The sequence below is a fragment of the Macaca fascicularis genome, chromosome 1 (assembly GCF_037993035.2).
Source record: "Macaca fascicularis isolate 582-1 chromosome 1, T2T-MFA8v1.1".
NCBI lineage: Eukaryota > Metazoa > Chordata > Mammalia > Primates > Cercopithecidae > Macaca > Macaca fascicularis.
In genome coordinates, this window is record NC_088375.1 from 108,790,419 (window position 1) to 108,811,519 (window position 21,101).

The 21,101-nt window shown below is 45.4% G+C and overlaps 1 protein-coding gene and 1 long non-coding RNA gene across 2 annotated transcripts in view; one reads left to right on the plus strand and one right to left on the minus strand.

Moving 5' to 3' along the window:
- Window positions 1–226: 226 nt before the first annotated feature.
- Window positions 227–21,101, minus strand: part of LOC123567167 (uncharacterized) — a 30,221-nt gene continuing 9,346 nt past the window's right edge. Inside the window, exons 2-3 of the long non-coding RNA XR_006689969.3 lie at window positions 4,560–4,633; window positions 227–1,902 (exon numbers count right to left, since the gene is read on the minus strand). This is a non-coding gene — a long non-coding RNA (uncharacterized lncRNA). The remainder of the gene's footprint in view (window positions 1,903–4,559; window positions 4,634–21,101) is intronic.
- On the plus strand, window positions 5,927–16,346 carry FLG2 (filaggrin 2). Its single transcript, XM_074028291.1, has 2 exons — window positions 5,927–12,363; window positions 12,452–16,346. Exons 1-2 carry the CDS (start codon window positions 8,441–8,443, stop codon window positions 16,344–16,346), a joined length of 7,818 nt encoding a protein of 2,605 aa, XP_073884392.1. The 5' UTR covers window positions 5,927–8,440.

Here is a 21,101-nt window from a genome sequence, read left to right on the forward strand (position 1 = left end):
ATTATCTTGCTAAGCTGGTGATCTAGTATCACTGTTTCAAGACAAGAGTCTCCAAGGAAGAAAACTTAACCCTGGAGAAAAAAATGAGACATTTGCAGATGTGTTTTTCCACAGATCCCACTTTACTGTCTTTCCTCTCAGAGTCCAATGTTCAGGAGTTACTTAAAATGAGCTGTTCCAGGAAATCTAGGCACTGAAGAATAATTAGTGCCAGAGTCAAGAAATAAGCACATGAGAGGAGTGACTTTATTCACAATAAGTAAGATAAACATAATTAATTTTCAAAGGAGAACAAGTGAAATTAACATAGATAATTGCAATAATCAATAATATTGTTGGTTTAATTCATAAATTAAAGTTAAAGCCTGATGCCATAACTCATAGGTCTTATATTTATTTTTCCCTTATCCTGTTCAAAGATGTGCGAGGCAGCCCAAGATATAATTTTTGCCAATTCTTTTCTCATCCAGAAGGCATGAAATATCAGCCCTACTGAATATTGTGGAGCAAATCTATTCCAGTTAAAACTTACAGTGATTTAAGGACAGACAGATGTATATTCACAATATTTTTGTGCACAATACACCCTGGTCAATATCAAATGGCAAATCCTCAATATCTTTTCAAATAGGTGAGTGTCAAGATCATTTAAGGGTACTGACAAATAATCCCAAACTCATAAATAATTCCAAACCAATATAATTTCATTAAGGACACTGCACTTAGCACTAGACATTCCATGTTATAGATCTTCAGCAATGTATAGTAAATACTATACATTGTTATGGGAGTATGGAGAAGAGAGAGAGAGAGAGTGTGTGTGTGTGTGTGCGTGTGTGTGTGTGTGTGTGTGATGTATACATAACCCTTCAACAGTTTTCCTAATGCTCAAACCCCAGGCCAAGCTTCAATCTTGGTCTGGCTTCATTACACTGCTTCACACATTCTCAGACTGCCTCACCACTGAAAGCACGCTCCTACAAGAAGGGTCATGATATCATAGAATATCCTCAAAAAAAAAATGCCTGCTGAAGTAAATTATTGAGAGCCACTGGACAAAAGGAAGTCTAGTTACTTTAAATTCACACTCAGCAAGGAACTCCCTCTTTTTTTTTTTTTTACCTTATCAGTTTTTACCTTACTCACTTGACTTACAAACTCTAAATGCATATTAATGTTTCAAAAATTCAAACATATGACTTAAAAGTTGGTATTTTCATCTACCAATTAATATTCAAAAAAATGTAATGTTCCAAATGCTCTGAATGCCCCAACATTTTAAGTGTATACTTGCAGCCTTTTTAGAGAAATTATTTTGATTACACAGATTCTAGATTGTTTGTTTTAAGGGAAAAAAAATCAGTTGCATTACTTAATAGCCATAACTTGCAATTTGTCAAAATACAAATTCCAGCTCATCTAGTGAAACTAGAGTTCCAAAGCTATCCACATTCCTTCCCATTCAGTCAGGTTTAGCTAGCCAGTAAGTTTCCAAATCCATCATGGAGCAACCTTCTCTCTGTCATCACAGGTTGTTGATATTGTAGCTCCAAGGAACATCTGAGCTTCTGATACCCAGCTTCTGAGATCCAGTAAAGTTCAACAAGCATTAGTAGGTCCCAGAAGACACATTTCAGCTGAAACTGGACAAGTCACTAAAGCCCTATGGTGCATTCTGAAAGCCTGGGTGTGTTACCAGGTATCCTCTTTGTGAGACCCCGCTGCTCCAGTACATTGATCTTAAGATACCAACAATAAGGTGGCAAAATAAAAATGAAATCCTGGAGTGTGGGCATTCTCAGCTAGTGTAGCTAGTGGATCCAGTTTCCTCAGGGACTCTTCATAACAGAAATTTTAAGTTCCTTGGAAGGCTGAGTTCCAAAAGCTGGCCTTCAATTTCACCTAAGAAGAGAGACCACAAGGAGGGAACAGAGTTAAGAATCATCTTTATGAACTATCAGGCCCAAAATTTATTGATAATTTTCTAAGTCAGATTAAACTTGACAGTATGAAGAAAAGAAAGGAAAATATATTGAAGTCTTATCATGTGCTAAGCATTATCCTAATGTTATCGAATTCTAAAGTGTCTGTAATTGTCCCTATTTCACAGGTGTGAAAACAGAGACAGACTTAGAAATGTTCCCAAGATATTACAGGCAGTGTGTGTTGCAGCTGTAATACAAATTGATCTATCTGTCTTACTGCAAAGTCAATGTTTTTTCTACCATATCATACTGCAAGCCAAGGACATCTCCCTAAACTGTTCTTACAGAAAACAGAACTGCACATCAGTGTCCCTGAATCAATTCTCAGGTATCAGCTCTAAGTTGAGTTCACTGAAAACCCCCCAAACAGGAGTTCCAAATAGTTACAACATAGAGAAAATGTTTGGTTCTTATGATAGACAAAGACCCACTTGGGCCCTAGGGCAAGTTCTTAATTTGAACATGACAGGAAGCAAAACAGATTATTTTAACTTGGAGAACCTCCACCACCTTAAATATGATGAAAAAAAAGAAATTAGCACGCATGGTGGCACGTATCTATCGTCCTAGCTACTTGGGAGGCTGAGGCAGAAGGATCACTTGAGCCTGGGAAATCGAGGCTGTGTTGAGTCATGATCACACCACTGCACTCCAGCCTGGGTAACAAAGTGAAACGCTGTCTCAAAATAAATAAATAAATATTTTTAAAAAATAAAATTTTAAAAAAGATGAGATGTAGAAACAAAATTCATCTGGCACGCAGTGGAAAAGCCAAAAACTGGAACTTTCACAGGTCCAGTTAAAGTTACTTTTAACATTCTAAGGTATAGCTTCCTCTTCAAGAATCCAGTGGCCAACAGTGCATAAGCTTCACCAAATGGGCCTAAAATCAAAGAGTCTGGTAGTGTCTAGAGCCTGAGCAATGTAGACATGGAATGAGCAGAAGGTGATGAGATGAGTAGAATAAGGCAGGAAGAAGGCCCAGATACAGAGAAATGGTGTAACTGACTGTGCCCTTCCTCTGGACTTCAGACCTCCGCTTTGTTGAACTAAATAATCTTTCAGAACCCAGGAGGGCAAAAGTTTCTGCAGGTATCAATTCAGTACTTAAAACCAGTACTTGGATTTATTTCCAAAGAGTGCATAGGCTTCTGTGAAATGGGAACAATAATCATTCTCCAAAATTGCTGCTGAAATGACCTGCCATCTGTCCAGTTGGAACCTGACACTAATAACACCTATGATTATTACAGAGGGAAAACTAAGGCATTGAGAAGTGAGGAAACTCACTTAAGGACATAGACATCGTAAGAACAATAACTCAATTGCACATACTCTGTATAAACACACACACAATGAACTGTATACTTTAACCCATTTCCCAATTAGGGAAAAAAAGTACAGCTTACTGCCAGCACAGTATTCTGGGGGCAAACAGAAAACAGATTAAAAGGTTGACATTTATGATATGTGAATTATATCCCAAAAAATGTGGTTTAGTTTGTTTTTCTTTTCGTTATACTTTATATTCTAGGGTACGTGTCCAAAACCATGACTTACCTTCTAGGCAACACTTTTGACAGAGACGTAGTATTTCTACATTTAAAAGACTACTAGTGGCTTCTAACTCATTTTTATCAAACATTATCAAGTACTTTCTTTGTGTAAAATGCTGTGATAGATTATATGAAATATTTAGCAAAATAAGTTTGCAGTAATTATATAGTGTACTAAGAATGTATTATATGCCAGGCGGGTACTAAGCAATTTCATGTTAAGTAATTGCCGCCTGTTAGGTAAGTGTTATTGTTCCCATTCTATAATTTAGGAGACTGAAGCTGAAAAGATTAGATAATTGTACAAGAAACACAGTAAGAGGCAAAACTGAGATTAGAACTTAGGTCTTTCCGACTATAATTTTATCCATTATGCTAAGCAAGTGAGAAGAGGAAGAGAGACCTAAATGCAAAGAATACAAAAGAGTGAATAATGGAGTTCTGAACTATGGAGGAGTTTCAGAGTTCTCAACTATAATGCTGGAATGACAGTGCAAAAATGGCTTTAAAATTCTGTCTCAGTGTGGAATCTGGGGCCTGAAAGTCTTTCTGACGCAGCAGTCATCTTAACAAAAATGCACTTCCAAAAGATGCATATGATTGAAGATGACCATAATATCCAACAGCAAACATAACTTTCTGTGTGGTTGTTTTGGTCTAGGATTCCTCAGCTATGTGAGCAATTGACATATTTCAAGGGCATATTCATTAACATTTTGTGAACAGACACTCATTCTTAGTGTTTACCAAGCTGTAGGTGCTTCCTAGATGGTAGAATGAATAAGATATGATGACTGCCCCAAAGGAATGCCCAGATAGGAGTTTATTGACTCCATATATGTAGAATATATATGCTTAAGTGCTAGGCTTTAGCATCAAATAGCATGGGTATCTGTTCTAGTGCTGCTACTGACTAGCTGTGATTTGTAACAAATGTTTACATTACTCTAGGCTTTCATTTCCTTATCTATAAAGTGGGGTTATTTTGAGGAATAAATAGATAAGTATGTAAACCTACCATGTATAGAAGATAGTAAGCACGTAGCACTTCATGGTAGCTGCTATCCTCATCATCGTCATCACCATTATCACCTGGTAGCAAAGTACAGAAGAATTGGCTCTCCATACTTAAGACTTGCAACTCTCTGATTATTTTTGTTGCCCTCAAGTATATTTGATATACTTTCCGTATATAAGTGAACATTTTCCCAAGGGTCCAGGCCCTAAAGATGCCAGACTACTAGTGGGTAGCAGAGTGCTGGAAGAAAGCCCACTCTAAATTCACCCTGAACACATCTGAAAACATTATTTTTATATATAGCCAATTGCACGTTTCTAGCCTAGAAATGAGCCTTCACAAAGTCAGAGAATGTTTCCCCTCTTCCTAACAGCACTCTGTATGTTACTTTTTTATGTTATTTGTGTTTGAGTGGGCCTTACACTCCCAAAATGGTGCATGATTTTTGCATGATAGTTTTATGTGATAAATACACAGAAGTAAGCTAGTATGATGGTAAAGAGCAATGGCATTGCAATAAGGTAGATTCAGGTTCAAATTCTGGTTTCTCTGCCTACTAGTTATGACCTTGGAGAAGAACCTTATGCTTCCACAACCTGTCTCTGTAAAATGGGATAATAAATACCTATCTCGTAGGAAGGTTGTGAAGATTAAATGAGGTGATAAGATCTAGTGTTTGGTAACATAATAGGGTAACTATAGTTAACTATTTATTGTATATTTTAAAATAACTAAAATAGTAGAATTAGAATGTTCCTAACGCAAAGAAATGACAAATGCTTGAGATGCTGGAGACCCCAATTACTCTACTCTGATTTGATCATTACACATGGTATGCCCATATCAAAACATCACATGTACCCAACAATTATACACAACTATGCACCCGTAATTAAAAGTATAGATATTGTAAAGATTGAGATGGTATGTTTAAAGTATTCAGCACACTATCTAGCACATAGTACATTCTCAATAAATGTCACTTTTCGTTATTACAAAAAAGACGTGAATTAGGTGAACCTAGTGACTCAGGTTAATTTTCAATTAAATAAGCATTTATTGTGCACCTTGCAAACATCTTACACTCTGCTACTTTCTGTGGGTACTAGATAAAAGAAATGTATAACATGAGTCCTCTAAAACAAAGTCTGTGCTTTTCACATGTATATGACCCTGAAAAAAAGGCATCTTGCAACCATGTCCTCATACTGGAAGGTGGGGCTGGTACTAGCCTTTCTGCAATCATCTGTAGATGAGAATGTGAAGGAGGAAGGTAAATATGTAGAGGTGGAGTTAGGTTTAATGAGTCACCTCACTCACTATAATCACTACAAGCTATATAAGGGTCATTATCCCAATCCATCGTCACCCTGCAAGCTGCATCAGGCTTTATCCTACTTGTTCCTTTGGTGAACCAGGTGAGAGATAATTCATCCAGCTACATTTATGAATATTTGGTGCTGTCCATAGTAGAAGTCTAGGGATAAAAACTAAGGCAGAGTTCATGTATATTTTGCCTTTCTTTTCTTTTTTGTTTCTTTCTTTCATTTTCTTTTCTTTTTGTTTGCTTATTTGTTTGGTTAGTTTAGTTTATTCTGGGGCCTTTTTGGAAAAAGTTCATTTTTATGGACAAGAATAATGCAAGTAGAAGTTCGCCTTCCTCTAGGCCATTCCACACTCTGTTCCAGTCTTTTTCCATGCTCTCTTTTCTGGGTTGTCCAGCTCGAACTGGGAGGCAGCTGGGACTGTTGCAGAGTCCCTTCCTTGTTCAGTGTTGGTTCCCAGAGCTCCAAGATCTACTTATCCACTAGTTAAACTGCTGCTTGCATTGCTGAGCTCTTCTTCTTGATTATTTAAAGAGAAGGGTGTTTGGTCAAGTGCTTGACATTAAGAGAGTTCCTAAGCTCTACTGAGGGCTATCTCATGCCTCTAAAACACCAAGCTACTTTGAGCCCCTTCACCCATTTTTAATTTGCTGAAGGCCTTAAGGGTCCAGTTTAGCTTCTGGTGCCCATAGGATAAACAGAGTGCATGGTGGAAGGTCTGTCACTTTTGACTCAAGAAAAGCAGTGAAACTAGAAAGAGAGATTGAGGCCATGGTGTCTGGCTGGTTCTGGAAACTTTGGAAGCCTTAGAACAACACACTCAAAGTGTAGAGATACTATGTAGAGACTATACTTAACCCATGACAAGAAATATAGAGACCTGAGGTCTATACTCAGTTGAAACAGTAACATGCCAAGAGTTGATCATAGAAAAGTAACTCAAAGTTAACAAAGTTAATTTTCATTGTGTTCAACAGTGTTGTATCATCCCTGGCCCATTCTTACTTTTTGAGATTTAAAAGAAACAAGAGACATGGCACACGTATACATATGTAACAAACCTGCACGTTGCGCACATGTACCTTAGAACTTAAAGTATAATTAAAAAAAAAAAAGAAACAAGAAGTTGAAAAAATCATGATGGTTATTATTAAAATGAAAATTGCTGATAAGTTAAAAGGGGAAAATACGAATAATAGGGTTCTTTGTTTCTCTGTGTCCAGGTTCACTTAAACTTGCAAAAAGATGACCGACCTCTTGAGAAGTGTTGTCACTGTAATTGATGTTTTCTACAAATACACCAAGCAAGATGGGGAGTGTGGCACACTGAGCAAGGATGAACTAAAGGAACTTCTGGAGAAAGAGTTTCATCCAGTTCTGAAGGTGAGAAACATGTGCCAGAACTGAAGGCTCCTGGAGTCCTGTACATGCTCTGTTATATGATCCAGATCAGCTAAAATGTGCACAGCCCCAGTAGACTCTAAGCAACCTCTATGAGCAGTATTTTGGGGATGCCAGAAAGTCTGTTAAAGCAGCATATATTTTAAAGAAAGTGAATGTTTCATCCTCACTTTTCCACCTATGCACTCCTACCTTATAGACTCTCAGACTTTCTTATATACCCAGGATTTTCCTTAGAAAAAGCAGAAAATAAATTTGTGCTAGGACACGAATGAATAAATTATCTTATCAAATGGGAAAAAAAAGTATAGAAAGGGAAATCATCTACATGGCAAGCTGACAAAATAGCTATGATTAAGAATCAAAAATAAAATATCAGCATTTTATTCCATCTACTTAAAAAGGACTCAGTTAGCCAGGCATCGTGGCTCACGCCTGTAATCCCAGCACTTTGGGAGACTGAGGCGGGTGGATCACGAGGTCAGGAGATCAAGACCATCTTGGCTAATACGGTGAAACCCTAAAACCCTGTCTCTACTAAACCCTGTCTCTACTAAAAATACAAAAAATTAGCCAGGCGTGGTGGCAGGCCCCTGGAGTCCCAGCTACTCGGGAGGCTGAGGCAGGAGAATGGCATGAACCCAGGAGGCGGAGCTTGCAGTGAGCAGAGATCGTGCCACTGCACCCTGGCCTGGGTTACAGAGTGAGACTCTGTCTCAAAAAAAAAAAAAAAAAGGACTCAGTTACTAGCTTCAAAATAATATATGATAAATTCTAACATGGAATATATTAACATGTAATCATGTAATAGTTACAATTTATGTAAAACTTAGAAATATCAGTTACTGAACTTAGTTTATTCCACTCCTTCCTGTAGGCCTTACCTAAGCACTTAATCCTTTAGCTTAAATCCTTGAAATGTCTTCTTCTGAGGATCCCAGTAGTCTTTATTTTCTATTAACCCTTAACATTTACTGGGTTCTATTAACCTAAAGTAATCCTCCATTGGACTAAAACTACATCATGTCAAACATCCACAATTTCACAGCACTATTTGAATGTGTTGGCTGAGTATGCAGGTGAGGCTGACCAGGTCTCCCTTGGTATGTCACTCATATACAGAACCCAGATGATCCAGACACAGTGGATGTCATCATGCACATGCTGGATCGAGATCATGACAGAAGATTGGACTTTACTGAGTTTCTTTTGATGATATTCAAGCTGACTATGGCCTGCAACAAGGTCCTCAGCAAAGAATACTGCAAAGCTTCAGGGTCAAAGAAGCATAGGCGTGGTCACCGACACCAAGAGGAAGAAAGTGAAACAGAAGAGGATGAAGAGGATACCCCAGAACATAAATCAGGTTACAGACATTCAAGTTGGAGTGAGGGAGAGGAGCATGGATATAGTTCTGGGCACTCAAGGGGAACTGTGAAACGTAGACATGGGTCCAACTCCAGGAGGCTAGGAAGACAAGGTCATTTATCCAGCTCTGGAAACCAAGAGCGATCTCAGAAAAGGTACCACAGGTCCAGCTCTGGTCACTCATGGAGTAGTGGCAAAGAGAGACATGGTTTCAGCTCTGGAGAACTGAGGGAAAGAATAAACAAGTCACATGTTAGCCCTTCTAGGGAATTTGGGGAAGAATATGAATCTGGATCTGGATCAAAGAGTTGGGAAAGGAAAGGTCATGGTGGTCTGTCATGTGGATTGGAGATTAGTGGGCATGAATCAAACTCTACTCAGTCAAGAAGTAGAGGACAAAAGCTTGGGTCTAGCCGTTCATGTTCAGGAGATAGTCGGAGGCAAAGTCATGCATGTGGTTATAGCAATTCAAGTGGGTGCGGAAGGCCACAAAATGCTTCAAATTCTTGTCAGTCACATAGATTTGGAGGGCAAGTAAATCAATCTAGCTATATTCAGTCAGGCTGTCAGTCAGGAATTAATGGAGGACAAGGCCATGACTGTGTCTCAGGAGGTCAGCCCTCTGGATGTGGTCAACCTGAGTCTAACTCCTGTAGTCAGTCCTATAGTCAGAGGGGATACGGAGCTCGAGAAAATGGCCAACCACAAAACTGTGGAGGACAACAGAGAACAGGCTCAAGTCAGTCCTCTTTTTGTGGACAATATGAGTCTGGAGGTAGCCAGTCTTGTAGTAATGGTCAACATGAACATGGTTCCTGTGGCCGCTTTTCAAACTCTTCTAGTTCAAATGAATTTTCCAAATGTGGTAAACATCGGTCTGGTTCAGGTCAGTTTACTAGCTGTGAACAACATGGAACAGGCTTGAGTCAGTCCTCTGGCTTCGAACAACAAGTAGCTGGCTCAAGTCAAACTTGTAGCCAGTATGGGTCTAGGTCAAGTCAATCCTCAGGCTATGATGAGCATGGGTCTAGCTCAGGTAAGACATCTGGCTTTGGACAACACAGGTCTGGCTCAGGTCATTCCTCTGGCTTTGGCCAACATGGATCAGGCTCAGGTCAATCCTTTGGCTTTGGACAGCATGGGTCTGGCTCAGGACAATCCTCTGGTTTTGGACAACATGAGTCTAGATCATGTCAGTCTAGCTATGGACAACATGGTTCTGGCTCAAGTCAATCATCTGGCTATGGCCAACATGCGTCTAGACAGACATCTGGTTTTGGACAACATGGGTTGGGCTCAGGTCAATCCACTGGCTTTGGCCAATATGGATCAGGCTCAGGTCAGTCCTCTGGCTTTGGACAACATGGGTCTGGCTCAGGACAATCCTCTGGCTTTGGACAATATGAGTCTAGATCAGGTCAGTCTAGCTATGGCCAACACAGTTCTAGCTCAAGTCAGTCATCTGGCTATGGTCAACATGGGTCTAGACAGACATCTGGCTTTGGACAACATGGATCAGGCTCAGGTCAATCCACTGGCTTTGGCCAATATGGATCCGGCTTAGGTCAGTCCAGTGGCTTTGGACAACATGGGTCTGGCTCAGGACAATCCTCTGGTTTTGGACAACATGAGTCTACATCAGGTCAGTCTAGCTATGGCCAACATGGTTTTGGTTCAAGTCAATCATCTGGCTGTGGTCAACATGGGTTGAGTTCAGGACAGACATCTGGATTTGGACAACATGAGTTAAGCTCAGGTCAATCTTCCAGCTTTGGCCAACATGGATCAGGCTCAGGTCAGTCCTCTGGCTTTAGACAACATGGGTCAGGCTCAGGACAATCCTCTGGCTTTGGACAGCATGAGTCTAGATCACATCAGTCCAGCTATGGCCCACATGGTTCTGGCTCAGGTCAATCATCTGGCTATGGTCAACATGGGTCAAGTTCAGGACAGACATCTGGCTTTGGACAACAGGGGTCAAGCTCAAGTCAATACTCTGGCTTTGGCCAACATGGATCAGGCTTAGGTCAGTCCAGTGGCTTTGGACAACATGGGACTGGCTCAGGACAATTCTCTGGTTTTGGACAGCATGAGTCTAGATCACATCAGTCTAGCTATGGCCAACATGGTTCCGGCTCAAGTCAGTCATCTGGCTATGGTCAACATGGGTCTAGTTCAGGACATACAACTGGCTTTGGCCAACACAGGTCAAGCTCAGGTCAGTACTCTGGCTTTGGCCAACATGGATCAGGCTTAGGTCAGTCCAGTGGCTTTGGACAACATGGGACTGGCTCAGGACAGTCCTCTGGTTTTGGACAACATGAGTCTAGATCACATCAATCTAGCTATGGCCAACATGGCTCTGGCTCAAGTCAGTCATCTAGCTATGGTCAACATGGGTCTAGTTCAGGACAGACATCTGGATTTGGACAACACAGGTCAGGCTCAGGTCAATCCTCTGGCTTTGGCCAATATGGATTGGGCTCAGGTCAGTCCTCTGGCTTTGGACAGCATGGGTCAGGCACAGGACAATCCTCTGGCTTTGCACGGCATGAGTACAGATCAGGTCAGTCTAGCTATGGCCAACATGGTACTGGCTCAAGTCAATCATCTGGCTGTGGCCAACGTGAGTCTGGCTCAGGTCCAACCACAGGTTTTGGACAGCATGTGTCTGGCTCAGACAATTTCTCTAGTTCTGGACAACATATATCTGGCTCAGATCAGTCCACTGGATTTGGCCAATATGGTTCAGGCTCAGGTCAATCGACTGGCTTGGGCCAGGTTGAATCTCAACAAGTAGCGTCAGGATCCACAGTTCACGGGAGACAGGAAACTACTCATGGTCAGACAATAAATACCGCTAGACATAGCCAGTCTGGTCAAGGACAATACACACAGACGGGGTCCAGGGTAAGTAGAAGACGAAGATCTAGCCAAAGTGAGAACATTGACAGTGAAGTGCACTCAAGGGTCTCACACAGACATTCAGAACACATTGACACACAAGTTGGATCTCATTACCCAGAGTCAGGATCTACAGTTCACAGAAGACAAGGAACTACTCATGGACAGAGAGGAGATACCACTAGACATAGCCACTCTGGTCATGGACAATCTACACAGACAGGTTCCAGAACAACTGGAAGACAGAGATTTAGCCACAGTGATGCCACTGACAGTGAAGTGCACTCAGGGGTCTCACATAGACCACACTCACAAGAACACACTCACGGCCAAGATGGATCTCAACTTGGAGAATCACAATCCACAGTTCATGAGAGACACGAAACTACTTATGGACAGACAGGAGATGCCACTGGACATGGCTATTCTGGCCATGGACAGTCCACACAGATAGGGTCCAGGACAAGTGGAAGAAGGGGATCTGGCCACAGTGAGTCCAGTGACACTGAAGTGCACTCAGGGGGCTCACATAGACCACATTCACAAGAACAAACTCATGGCCAAGCCAGATCTCAACATGGAGAGTCAAGATCCACAGTTCACGAGAGACATGGAACTACTCATGGACAGACAGGAGATACCACTAGATATGCCCACTATCATAATGGACAATCCGCGCAGAGAGGATCCAGGACAACTGGAAGGGGATCTGGCCACAGTGAGTACAGTGACAGTGAATTGTACTCAGGGGGCTCACACACATATTCAGGACAGACTCACGGCCAAGCTGGATCTCAACATGGAGAGTCAGATTCCATAGTTCATGAGAGATACGGAACTACTCATGGACAGAGAGGAGACACCACTAGACATGCTCACTATGGTCATGGACAGTCCAAACAGAGAGGGTCCAGGACAACTGGAAGAAGGGGATCTGGCCACACTGAGTACAGTGACAGTGAAGGGCACTCGGGGGTCACCCACACACATTCAGGACACACTCATGGCCAAGCTGGATCCCAACATGGAGAGTCAGGATCTGCCGTTCATGGGAGACAAGGAACTACACAAGGACAGACAGCAGATACCACTAGACATGGCCAGTCTGGTCATGGCGAGTCCATACAGACAGGTTCCAGGACAATTGGAAGAAGGGGATCTGGCCACAGTGAGTACAGTGACAGTGAAGGGCACTCAGGGATCTCACACACACATTCAGGACACACTCACGGCCAAGCTGGATCTCAACATGGAGAGTCAGGATCCTCAGGTCATGGGAGACAGGGAACTACTCATGGACAGACAGGAGATACCACTAGACATGCCCACTATGGTCATGGACAATCCACACAGAGAGGGTCCAGGACAGCTGGAAGAAGGGGATCTGGCCACAGTGAGTACAGTGACAGTGAAGGGCACTCAGGGGTCTCACACACACATTCAGGACACACTCATGGCCAAGCCGGATCTCAACATGGAGAGTCAGAATCCACAGTTCACGAGAGACAACAAACTACTCATGGACAGACAGGAGATACCACTAGACATGCCCACTATGGTCATGGACAATCCACACAGAGAGGGTCCAGGACAGCTGGAAAAAGGGGATCTGGCCACAGTGAGTACAGTGACAGTGAAGGGCACTCAGGGGTCTCACACACACATTCAGGACACACTCATGGCCAAGCCGGATCTCAACATGGAGAGTCAGAATCCACAGTTCACGAGAGACAACAAACTACTCATGGACAGACAGGAGATACCACTAGACATGCCCACTATGGTCATGGACAATCCACACAGACAGGGTCCAGGACAACTGGAAGAAGGGGATCTGGCCACAGTGAGTACAGTGATAGTGAAGGGCACTCAGGGGGCTCCCACACACATTCAGGACACACTCATGGCCAAGTCGGATCCCAACATGGAGAGTCAGGATCTGCCGTTCATGGGAGACAAGGAACCATACATGGACAGACAGGAGATACCACTAGACATGGCCAGTCTGGTCATGGAGAGTCCATACAGACAAGTTCCAGGACGGCTGGAAGAAGGGAATCTGGCCACAGTGAGTACAGTGACAGTGAAGGGCACTCGGGGGGCTCCCACACAAATTCAGGACACACTCATGGCCAAGCCGGATTCCAACATGGAGAGTCAGGATCTGCCGTTCATGGGAGACAGGGAACTACACATGGACAGACAGCAGATACCACTAGACATGGCCAGTCTGGTCATGGCGAGTCCATACAGACAGGTTCCAGGACAATTGGAAGAAGGGGATCTGGCCACAGTGAGTACAGTGACAGTGAAGGGCACTCAGGGATCTCACACACACATTCAGGACACACTCACGGCCAAGCTGGATCTCAACATGGAGAGTCAGGATCCTCAGGTCATGGGAGACAGGGAACTACTCATGGACAGACAGGAGATACCACTAGACATGCCCACTATGGTCATGGACAATCCACACAGAGAGGGTCCAGGACAGCTGGAAGAAGGGGATCTGGCCACAGTGAGTACAGTGACAGTGAAGGGCACTCAGGGGTCTCACACACACATTCAGGACACACTCATGGCCAAGCCGGATCTCAACATGGAGAGTCAGAATCCACAGTTCACGAAAGACAACAAACTACTCATGGACAGACAGGAGATATCACTGAACATGGCCACTCTAGTCATGGACAAACCACACAGACAGGGTCCAGGACAATTGGAAGAAGGGGATCTGGCCACAGTGAGTACAGTGACAGTGAAGGGCACTCAGGGGTCTCACACACACATTCAGGACATACTCATGGCCAAGCCGGATCCCAACATGGAGAGTCAGGATCTGCCGTTCATGGGAGACAGGGAACCATACATGGACAGACAGGAGATACCACTAGACATGGCCAGTCTGGTCATGGACAATCCACACAGACAGGGTCCAGGACAACTGGAAGAAGGGGATCTGGCCACAGTGAGTACAGTGACAGTGAAGGGCACTCAGGGGGCTCCCACACACATTCAGGACACACTCATGGCCAAGCCAGATCCCAACATGGAGAGTCAGGATCTGCTGTTCATGGGAGACAGGGAACCATACATGGACAGACAGGAGATACCACTAGACATGGCCAGTCTGGTCATGGACAATCCACACAGACAGGGTCCAGGACAATTGGAAGAAGGGGATCTGGCCACAGTGAGTACAGTGACAGTGAAGGGCACTCAGGGGTCTCACACACACATTCAGGACACACTCATGGACAAGCCGGATCTCAACATGGAGAGTCAGGATCCTCAGGTCATGGGAGACAGGGAACTACTCATGGACAGACAGGAGATACCACTAGACATGCCCACTATGGTCATGGACAATCCACACAGAGAGGGTCCAGGACAGCTGGAAGAAGGGGATCTGGCCACACTGAGTACAGTGACAGTGAAGGGCACTCAGGGGTCACCCACACACATTCAGGACACACTCATGGCCAAGCCGGATCCCAACATGGAGAGTCAGGATCTGCCGTTCATGGGAGACAGGGAACTATACATGGACAGACAGGAGATACCACTAGACATGACCAGTCTGGTCACGGACAATCCACACAGACAGGGTCCAGGACAACTGGAAGAAGGGGATCTGGCCACAGTGAGTACAGTGACAGTGAAGGGCACTCAGGGGGCTCACACACACATTCAGGACACACTCATGGCCAAGCTGGATCCCAACATGGAGAGTCAGGATCTGCCGTTCATGGGAGACAAGGAACTACACAAGGACAGACAGCAGATACCACTAGACATGGCCAGTCTGGTCATGGCGAGTCCATACAGACAGGTTCCAGGACAATTGGAAGAAGGGGATCTGGCCACAGTGAGTACAGTGACAGTGAAGGGCACTCAGGGATCTCACACACACATTCAGGACACACTCACGGCCAAGCTGGATCTCAACATGGAGAGTCAGGATCCTCAGGTCATGGGAGACAGGGAACTACTCATGGACAGACAGGAGATACCACTAGACATGCCCACTATGGTCATGGACAATCCACACAGAGAGGGTCCAGGACAGCTGGAAGAAGGGGATCTGGCCACAGTGAGTACAGTGACAGTGAAGGGCACTCAGGGGTCTCACACACACATTCAGGACACACTCATGGCCAAGCCGGATCTCAACATGGAGAGTCAGAATCCACAGTTCACGAGAGACAACAAACTACTCATGGACAGACAGGAGATACCACTAGACATGCCCACTATGGTCATGGACAAACCACACAGACAGGGTCCCGGACAACGGGAAGAAGGGGATCTGTCCACAGTGAGTACAGTGATAGTGAAGCGCACTCAGGGGTCTCACACACACATTCAGAACACACTCATGGACAAGCCGGATCTCAACATGGAGAGTCAGGATCCTCAGGTCATGGGAGACAGGGAACTATACATGGACAGACAGGAGATACCACTAGACATGCCCACTATGGTCATGGAGAGTCCATACAGACAGGTTCCAGGACAATTGGAAGAAGGGGATCTGGCCACAGTGAGTACAGTGACAGTGAAGGGCACTCAGGGGTCTCACACACACATTCAGGACATACTCATGGCCAAGCCGGATCCCAACATGGAGAGTCAGGATCTGCCGTTCATGGGAGACAGGGAATCATACATGGACAGACAGGAGATACCACTAGACATGACCAGTCTGGTCAAGGACAATCCACACAGACAGGGTCCAGGACAACTGGAAGAAGGGGATCTGGCCACAGTGAGTACAGTGACAGTGTAGGGCACTCAGGGGTCTCACACACACATTCAGGACACACTCATGGCCTAGCCGGATCTCAACATGGAGAGTCAGGATCCTCAGGTCATGGGAGACAGGGAACTATACATGGACAGACAGAAGATACCACTAGACATGGCCAGTCTGGTCATGGGGAGTCCATACAGACAGGTTCCAGGACAATTGGAAGAAGGGGATCTGGCCACAGTGAGTACAGTGACAGTGAAGGGCACTCAGGGGTCTCACACACACATTCAGGACACACTCATGGACAAGCCGGATCTCAACATGGAGAGTCAGGATCCTCAGGTCATGGGAGACAGGGAACTACTCATGGACAGACAGGAGATACCACTAGACATGCCCACTATGGTCATGGACAATCCACACAGAGAGGGTCCAGGACAGCTGGAAGAAGGGGATCTGGCCACACTGAGTACAGTGACAGTGAAGGGCACTCAGGGGTCACCCACACACATTCAGGACACACTCATGGCCAAGCCGGATCTCAACATGGAGAGTCAGAATCCACAGTTCACGAGAGACAACAAACTACTCATGGACAGACAGGAGATATCACTGAACATGGCCACTCTAGTCATGGACAAACCACACAGACAGGGTCCAGGACAGCTGGAAAAAGGGGATCTGGCCACAGTGAGTACAGTGACAGTGAAGGGCACTCAGGGGTCTCACACACACATTCAGGACACACTCATGGCCAAGCCGGATCTCAACATGGAGAGTCAGAATCCACAGTTCACGAGAGACAACAAACTACTCATGGACAGACAGGAGATACCACTAGACATGCCCACTATGGTCATGGACAATCCACACAGACAGGGTCCAGGACAACTGGAAGAAGGGGATCTGGCCACAGTGAGTACAGTGATAGTGAAGGGCACTCAGGGGGCTCCCACACACATTCAGGACACACTCATGGCCAAGTCGGATCCCAACATGGAGAGTCAGGATCTGCCGTTCATGGGAGACAAGGAACCATACATGGACAGACAGGAGATACCACTAGACATGGCCAGTCTGGTCATGGAGAGTCCATACAGACAAGTTCCAGGACGGCTGGAAGAAGGGAATCTGGCCACAGTGAGTACAGTGACAGTGAAGGGCACTCGGGGGGCTCCCACACAAATTCAGGACACACTCATGGCCAAGCCGGATTCCAACATGGAGAGTCAGGATCTGCCGTTCATGGGAGACAGGGAACTACACATGGACAGACAGAAGATACCACTAGACATGGCCAGTCTGGTCATGGGGAGTCCATACAGACAGGTTCCAGGACAATTGGAAGAAGGGGATCTGGCCACAGTGAGTACAGTGACAGTGAAGGGCACTCAGGGGGCTCACACACACATTCAGGACACACTCATGGCCAAGCTGGATTCCAACATGGAGAGTCAGGATCTGCCGTCCATGGGAGACAGGGAAGTATACATGGACAGACAGGAGATACCACTAGACATGGCCAGTCTGGTCACGGACAATCCACACAGACAGGGTCCAGGACAACTGGAAGAAGGGGATCTGGCCACAGTGAGTACAGTGACAGTGAAGGGCACTCAGGGATCTCACACACACATTCAGGACACACTCACGGCCAAGCTGGATCTCAACATGGAGAGTCAGGATCCTCAGGTCATGGGAGACAGGGAACTACTCATGGACAGACAGGAGATACCACTAGACATGCCCACTATGGTCATGGACAATCCACACAGAGAGGGTCCAGGACAGCTGGAAGAAGGGGATCTGGCCACAGTGAGTACAGTGACAGTGAAGGGCACTCAGGGGTCTCACACACACATTCAGGACACACTCATGGCCAAGCCGGATCTCAACATGGAGAGTCAGAATCCACAGTTCACGAGAGACAACAAACTACTCATGGACAGACAGGAGATACCACTAGACATGCCCACTATGGTCATGGACAAACCACACAGACAGGGTCCCGGACAACGGGAAGAAGGGGATCTGTCCACAGTGAGTACAGTGATAGTGAAGCGCACTCAGGGGTCTCACACACACATTCAGGACACACTCATGGCCAAGCCGGATCTCAACATGGAGAGTCAGGATCCTCAGGTCATGGGAGACAGGGAACTATACATGGACAGACAGGAGATACCACTAGACATGCCCACTATGGTCATGGAGAGTCCATACAGACAGGTTCCAGGACAATTGGAAGAAGGGGATCTGGCCACAGTGAGTACAGTGACAGTGAAGGGCACTCAGGGGTCTCACACACACATTCAGGACATACTCATGGCCAAGCCGGATCCCAACATGGAGAGTCAGGATCTGCCGTTCATGGGAGACAGGGAACCATACATGGACAGACAGGAGATACCACTAGACATGGCCAGTCTGGTCATGGACAATCCACACAGACAGGGTCCAGGACAACTGGAAGAAAGGGATCTGGCCACAGTGAGTACAGTGACAGTGAAGGGCACTCAGGGGTCTCACACACACATTCAGGACACACTCATGGCCTAGCCGGATCTCAACATGGAGAGTCAGGATCCTCAGGTCATGGGAGACAGGGAACTATACATGGACAGACAGGAGATACCACTAGACATGGCCAGTCTGGTCATGGGGAGTCCATACAGACAGGTTCCAGGACAATTGGAAGAAGGGGATCTGGCCACAGTGAGTACAGTGACAGTGAAGGGCACTCAGGGGTCTCACACACACATTCAGGACATACTCATGGCCAAGCTGGATCCCAACATGGAAAGTCAGGATCTGCTGTTCATGAGAGACAAGGAACCATACATGGACAGACAGGAGATACCACTAGACATGCCCACTATGGTCATGGACAATCCACACAGAGAGGGTCCAGGACAGCTGGAAGAAGGGGATCTGGCCACAGTGAGTACAGTGACAGTGAATGGCACTCAGGGGGCTCCCACACACATTCAGGACACACTCATGGCCAAGCCGGATCCCAACATGGAGAGTCAGGATCTGCCGTTCATGGGAGACAGGGAACTATACATGGACAGACAGGCGATACCACTAGACATGGCCAGTCTGGTCATGGACAATCCACACAGAGAGGGTCCAGGACAACTGGAAGAAGGGGATCTGGCCACAGTGAGTACAGTGACAGTGAAGGGCACTCAGGGATCTCACACACACATTCAGGACACACTCACGGCCAAGCTGGATCTCAACATGGAGAGTCAGGATCCTCAGGTCATGGGAGACAGGGAACTACTCATGGACAGACAGGAGATACCACTAGACATGCCCACTATGGTCATGGACAATCCACACAGAGAGGGTCCAGGACAGCTGGAAGAAGGGGATCTGGCCACAGTGAGTACAGTGACAGTGAAGGGCACTCCGGGGTCTCACACACACATTCAGGACACACTCATGGCCAAGCCGGATCTCAACATGGAGAGTCAGAATCCACAGTTCACGAGAGACAACAAACTACTCATGGACAGACAGGAGATATCACTGAACATGGCCACTCTAGTCATGGACAAACCACACAGACAGGGTCCAGGACAATTGGAAGAAGGGGATCTGGCCACAGTGAGTACAGTGACAGTGAAGGGCACTCAGGGGGCTCCCACACACATTCAGGACACACTCATGGCCAAGCCGGATCCCAACATGGAGAGTCAGGATCTGCCGTTCATGGGAGACAAGGAACCATACATGGACAGACAGGAGATACCACTAGACATGGCCAGTCTAGTCATGGAGAGTCCATACAGACAAGTTCCAGGACAGCTGGAAGAAGGGAATATGGCCACAGTGAGTACAGTGACAGTGAAGGGCACTCAGTGGGCTCACACACACATTCAGGACACACTCATGGCCAAGCCGGATCCCAACATGGAGAGTCAGGATCTGTCATTCATGGGAGACTGGAAACTACTCATGGACAGACAGGAGATACCACTAGACATGGCCATTCTGGTTATGGACAATCCACAGAGACAGGTTCCAGATCTACTAGAACAAGTCATTTTCAGTCACATAGTAGTGAAAGGCAAAGGCATGGATCAAGTGACGTTTGGAAACATGGCAGTTATGGACCTGCGGAATATGACTATGGACACACTGGGTATGGGCCTTCTGGTGGCCGCAGAAAAAGCATCTGTAATTCTCACCTTTCGTGGTCAATAGATAGCGCCACAAACGAGCAACTGTCTAGACATTGACAATCATTTTCTAGTTCTGACCTGATAGTATCCAAAGCAACTAAAGGAACAGGAAGACACGGTTTAAATCATGAACAGTCAATGATAAGTTATGAACATTCAATTGATTTTCAGTATCAGTCTAGACCCATTATAAGAAGTCAGGAATCTAGTCATGGACATTCTGTAGTAACTCATAAACAGTCAAACAACACCTATGTTCAACCTAGATATAACACAGCCAGAAGGGAGGGATGCACCTATAGCCAGTCAAATGACCATCTTGGATCTGACCGTGGACAATCCATATCAGTTCATGTCCATTCAAAATCTAGTTCAATCAGAAAACAGCAATCCCATACTGATAATAAAAGGCATTCGGAAGATTGGGAGAAAGACACTCATGAGCAATTAGGATCTAGGCATGGGAAGTTAGAGTTCAATACAATAGTTTTACACGGATCTAGCCAGCAACATTTGGGAGACACAACTTTTCATGGGCAGGTAAGATCCAGCACAGGTTTTGCCAGATAGGTATCAAGTCATGGGCCATCAAGAGATG

Coding starts and splice junctions, on each gene's coding strand:
- FLG2 (XM_074028291.1), top strand. CDS start 8,441: ATGCACATGCTGGATCGAGATCATGACAGAAGATTGGACTTTACTGAG. Junction 12,364..12,451: donor GCTGGATCTCAACATGGAGA/GTCAGATTCCAT, acceptor GGTCATGGACAG/TCCAAACAGAGAGGGTCCAG.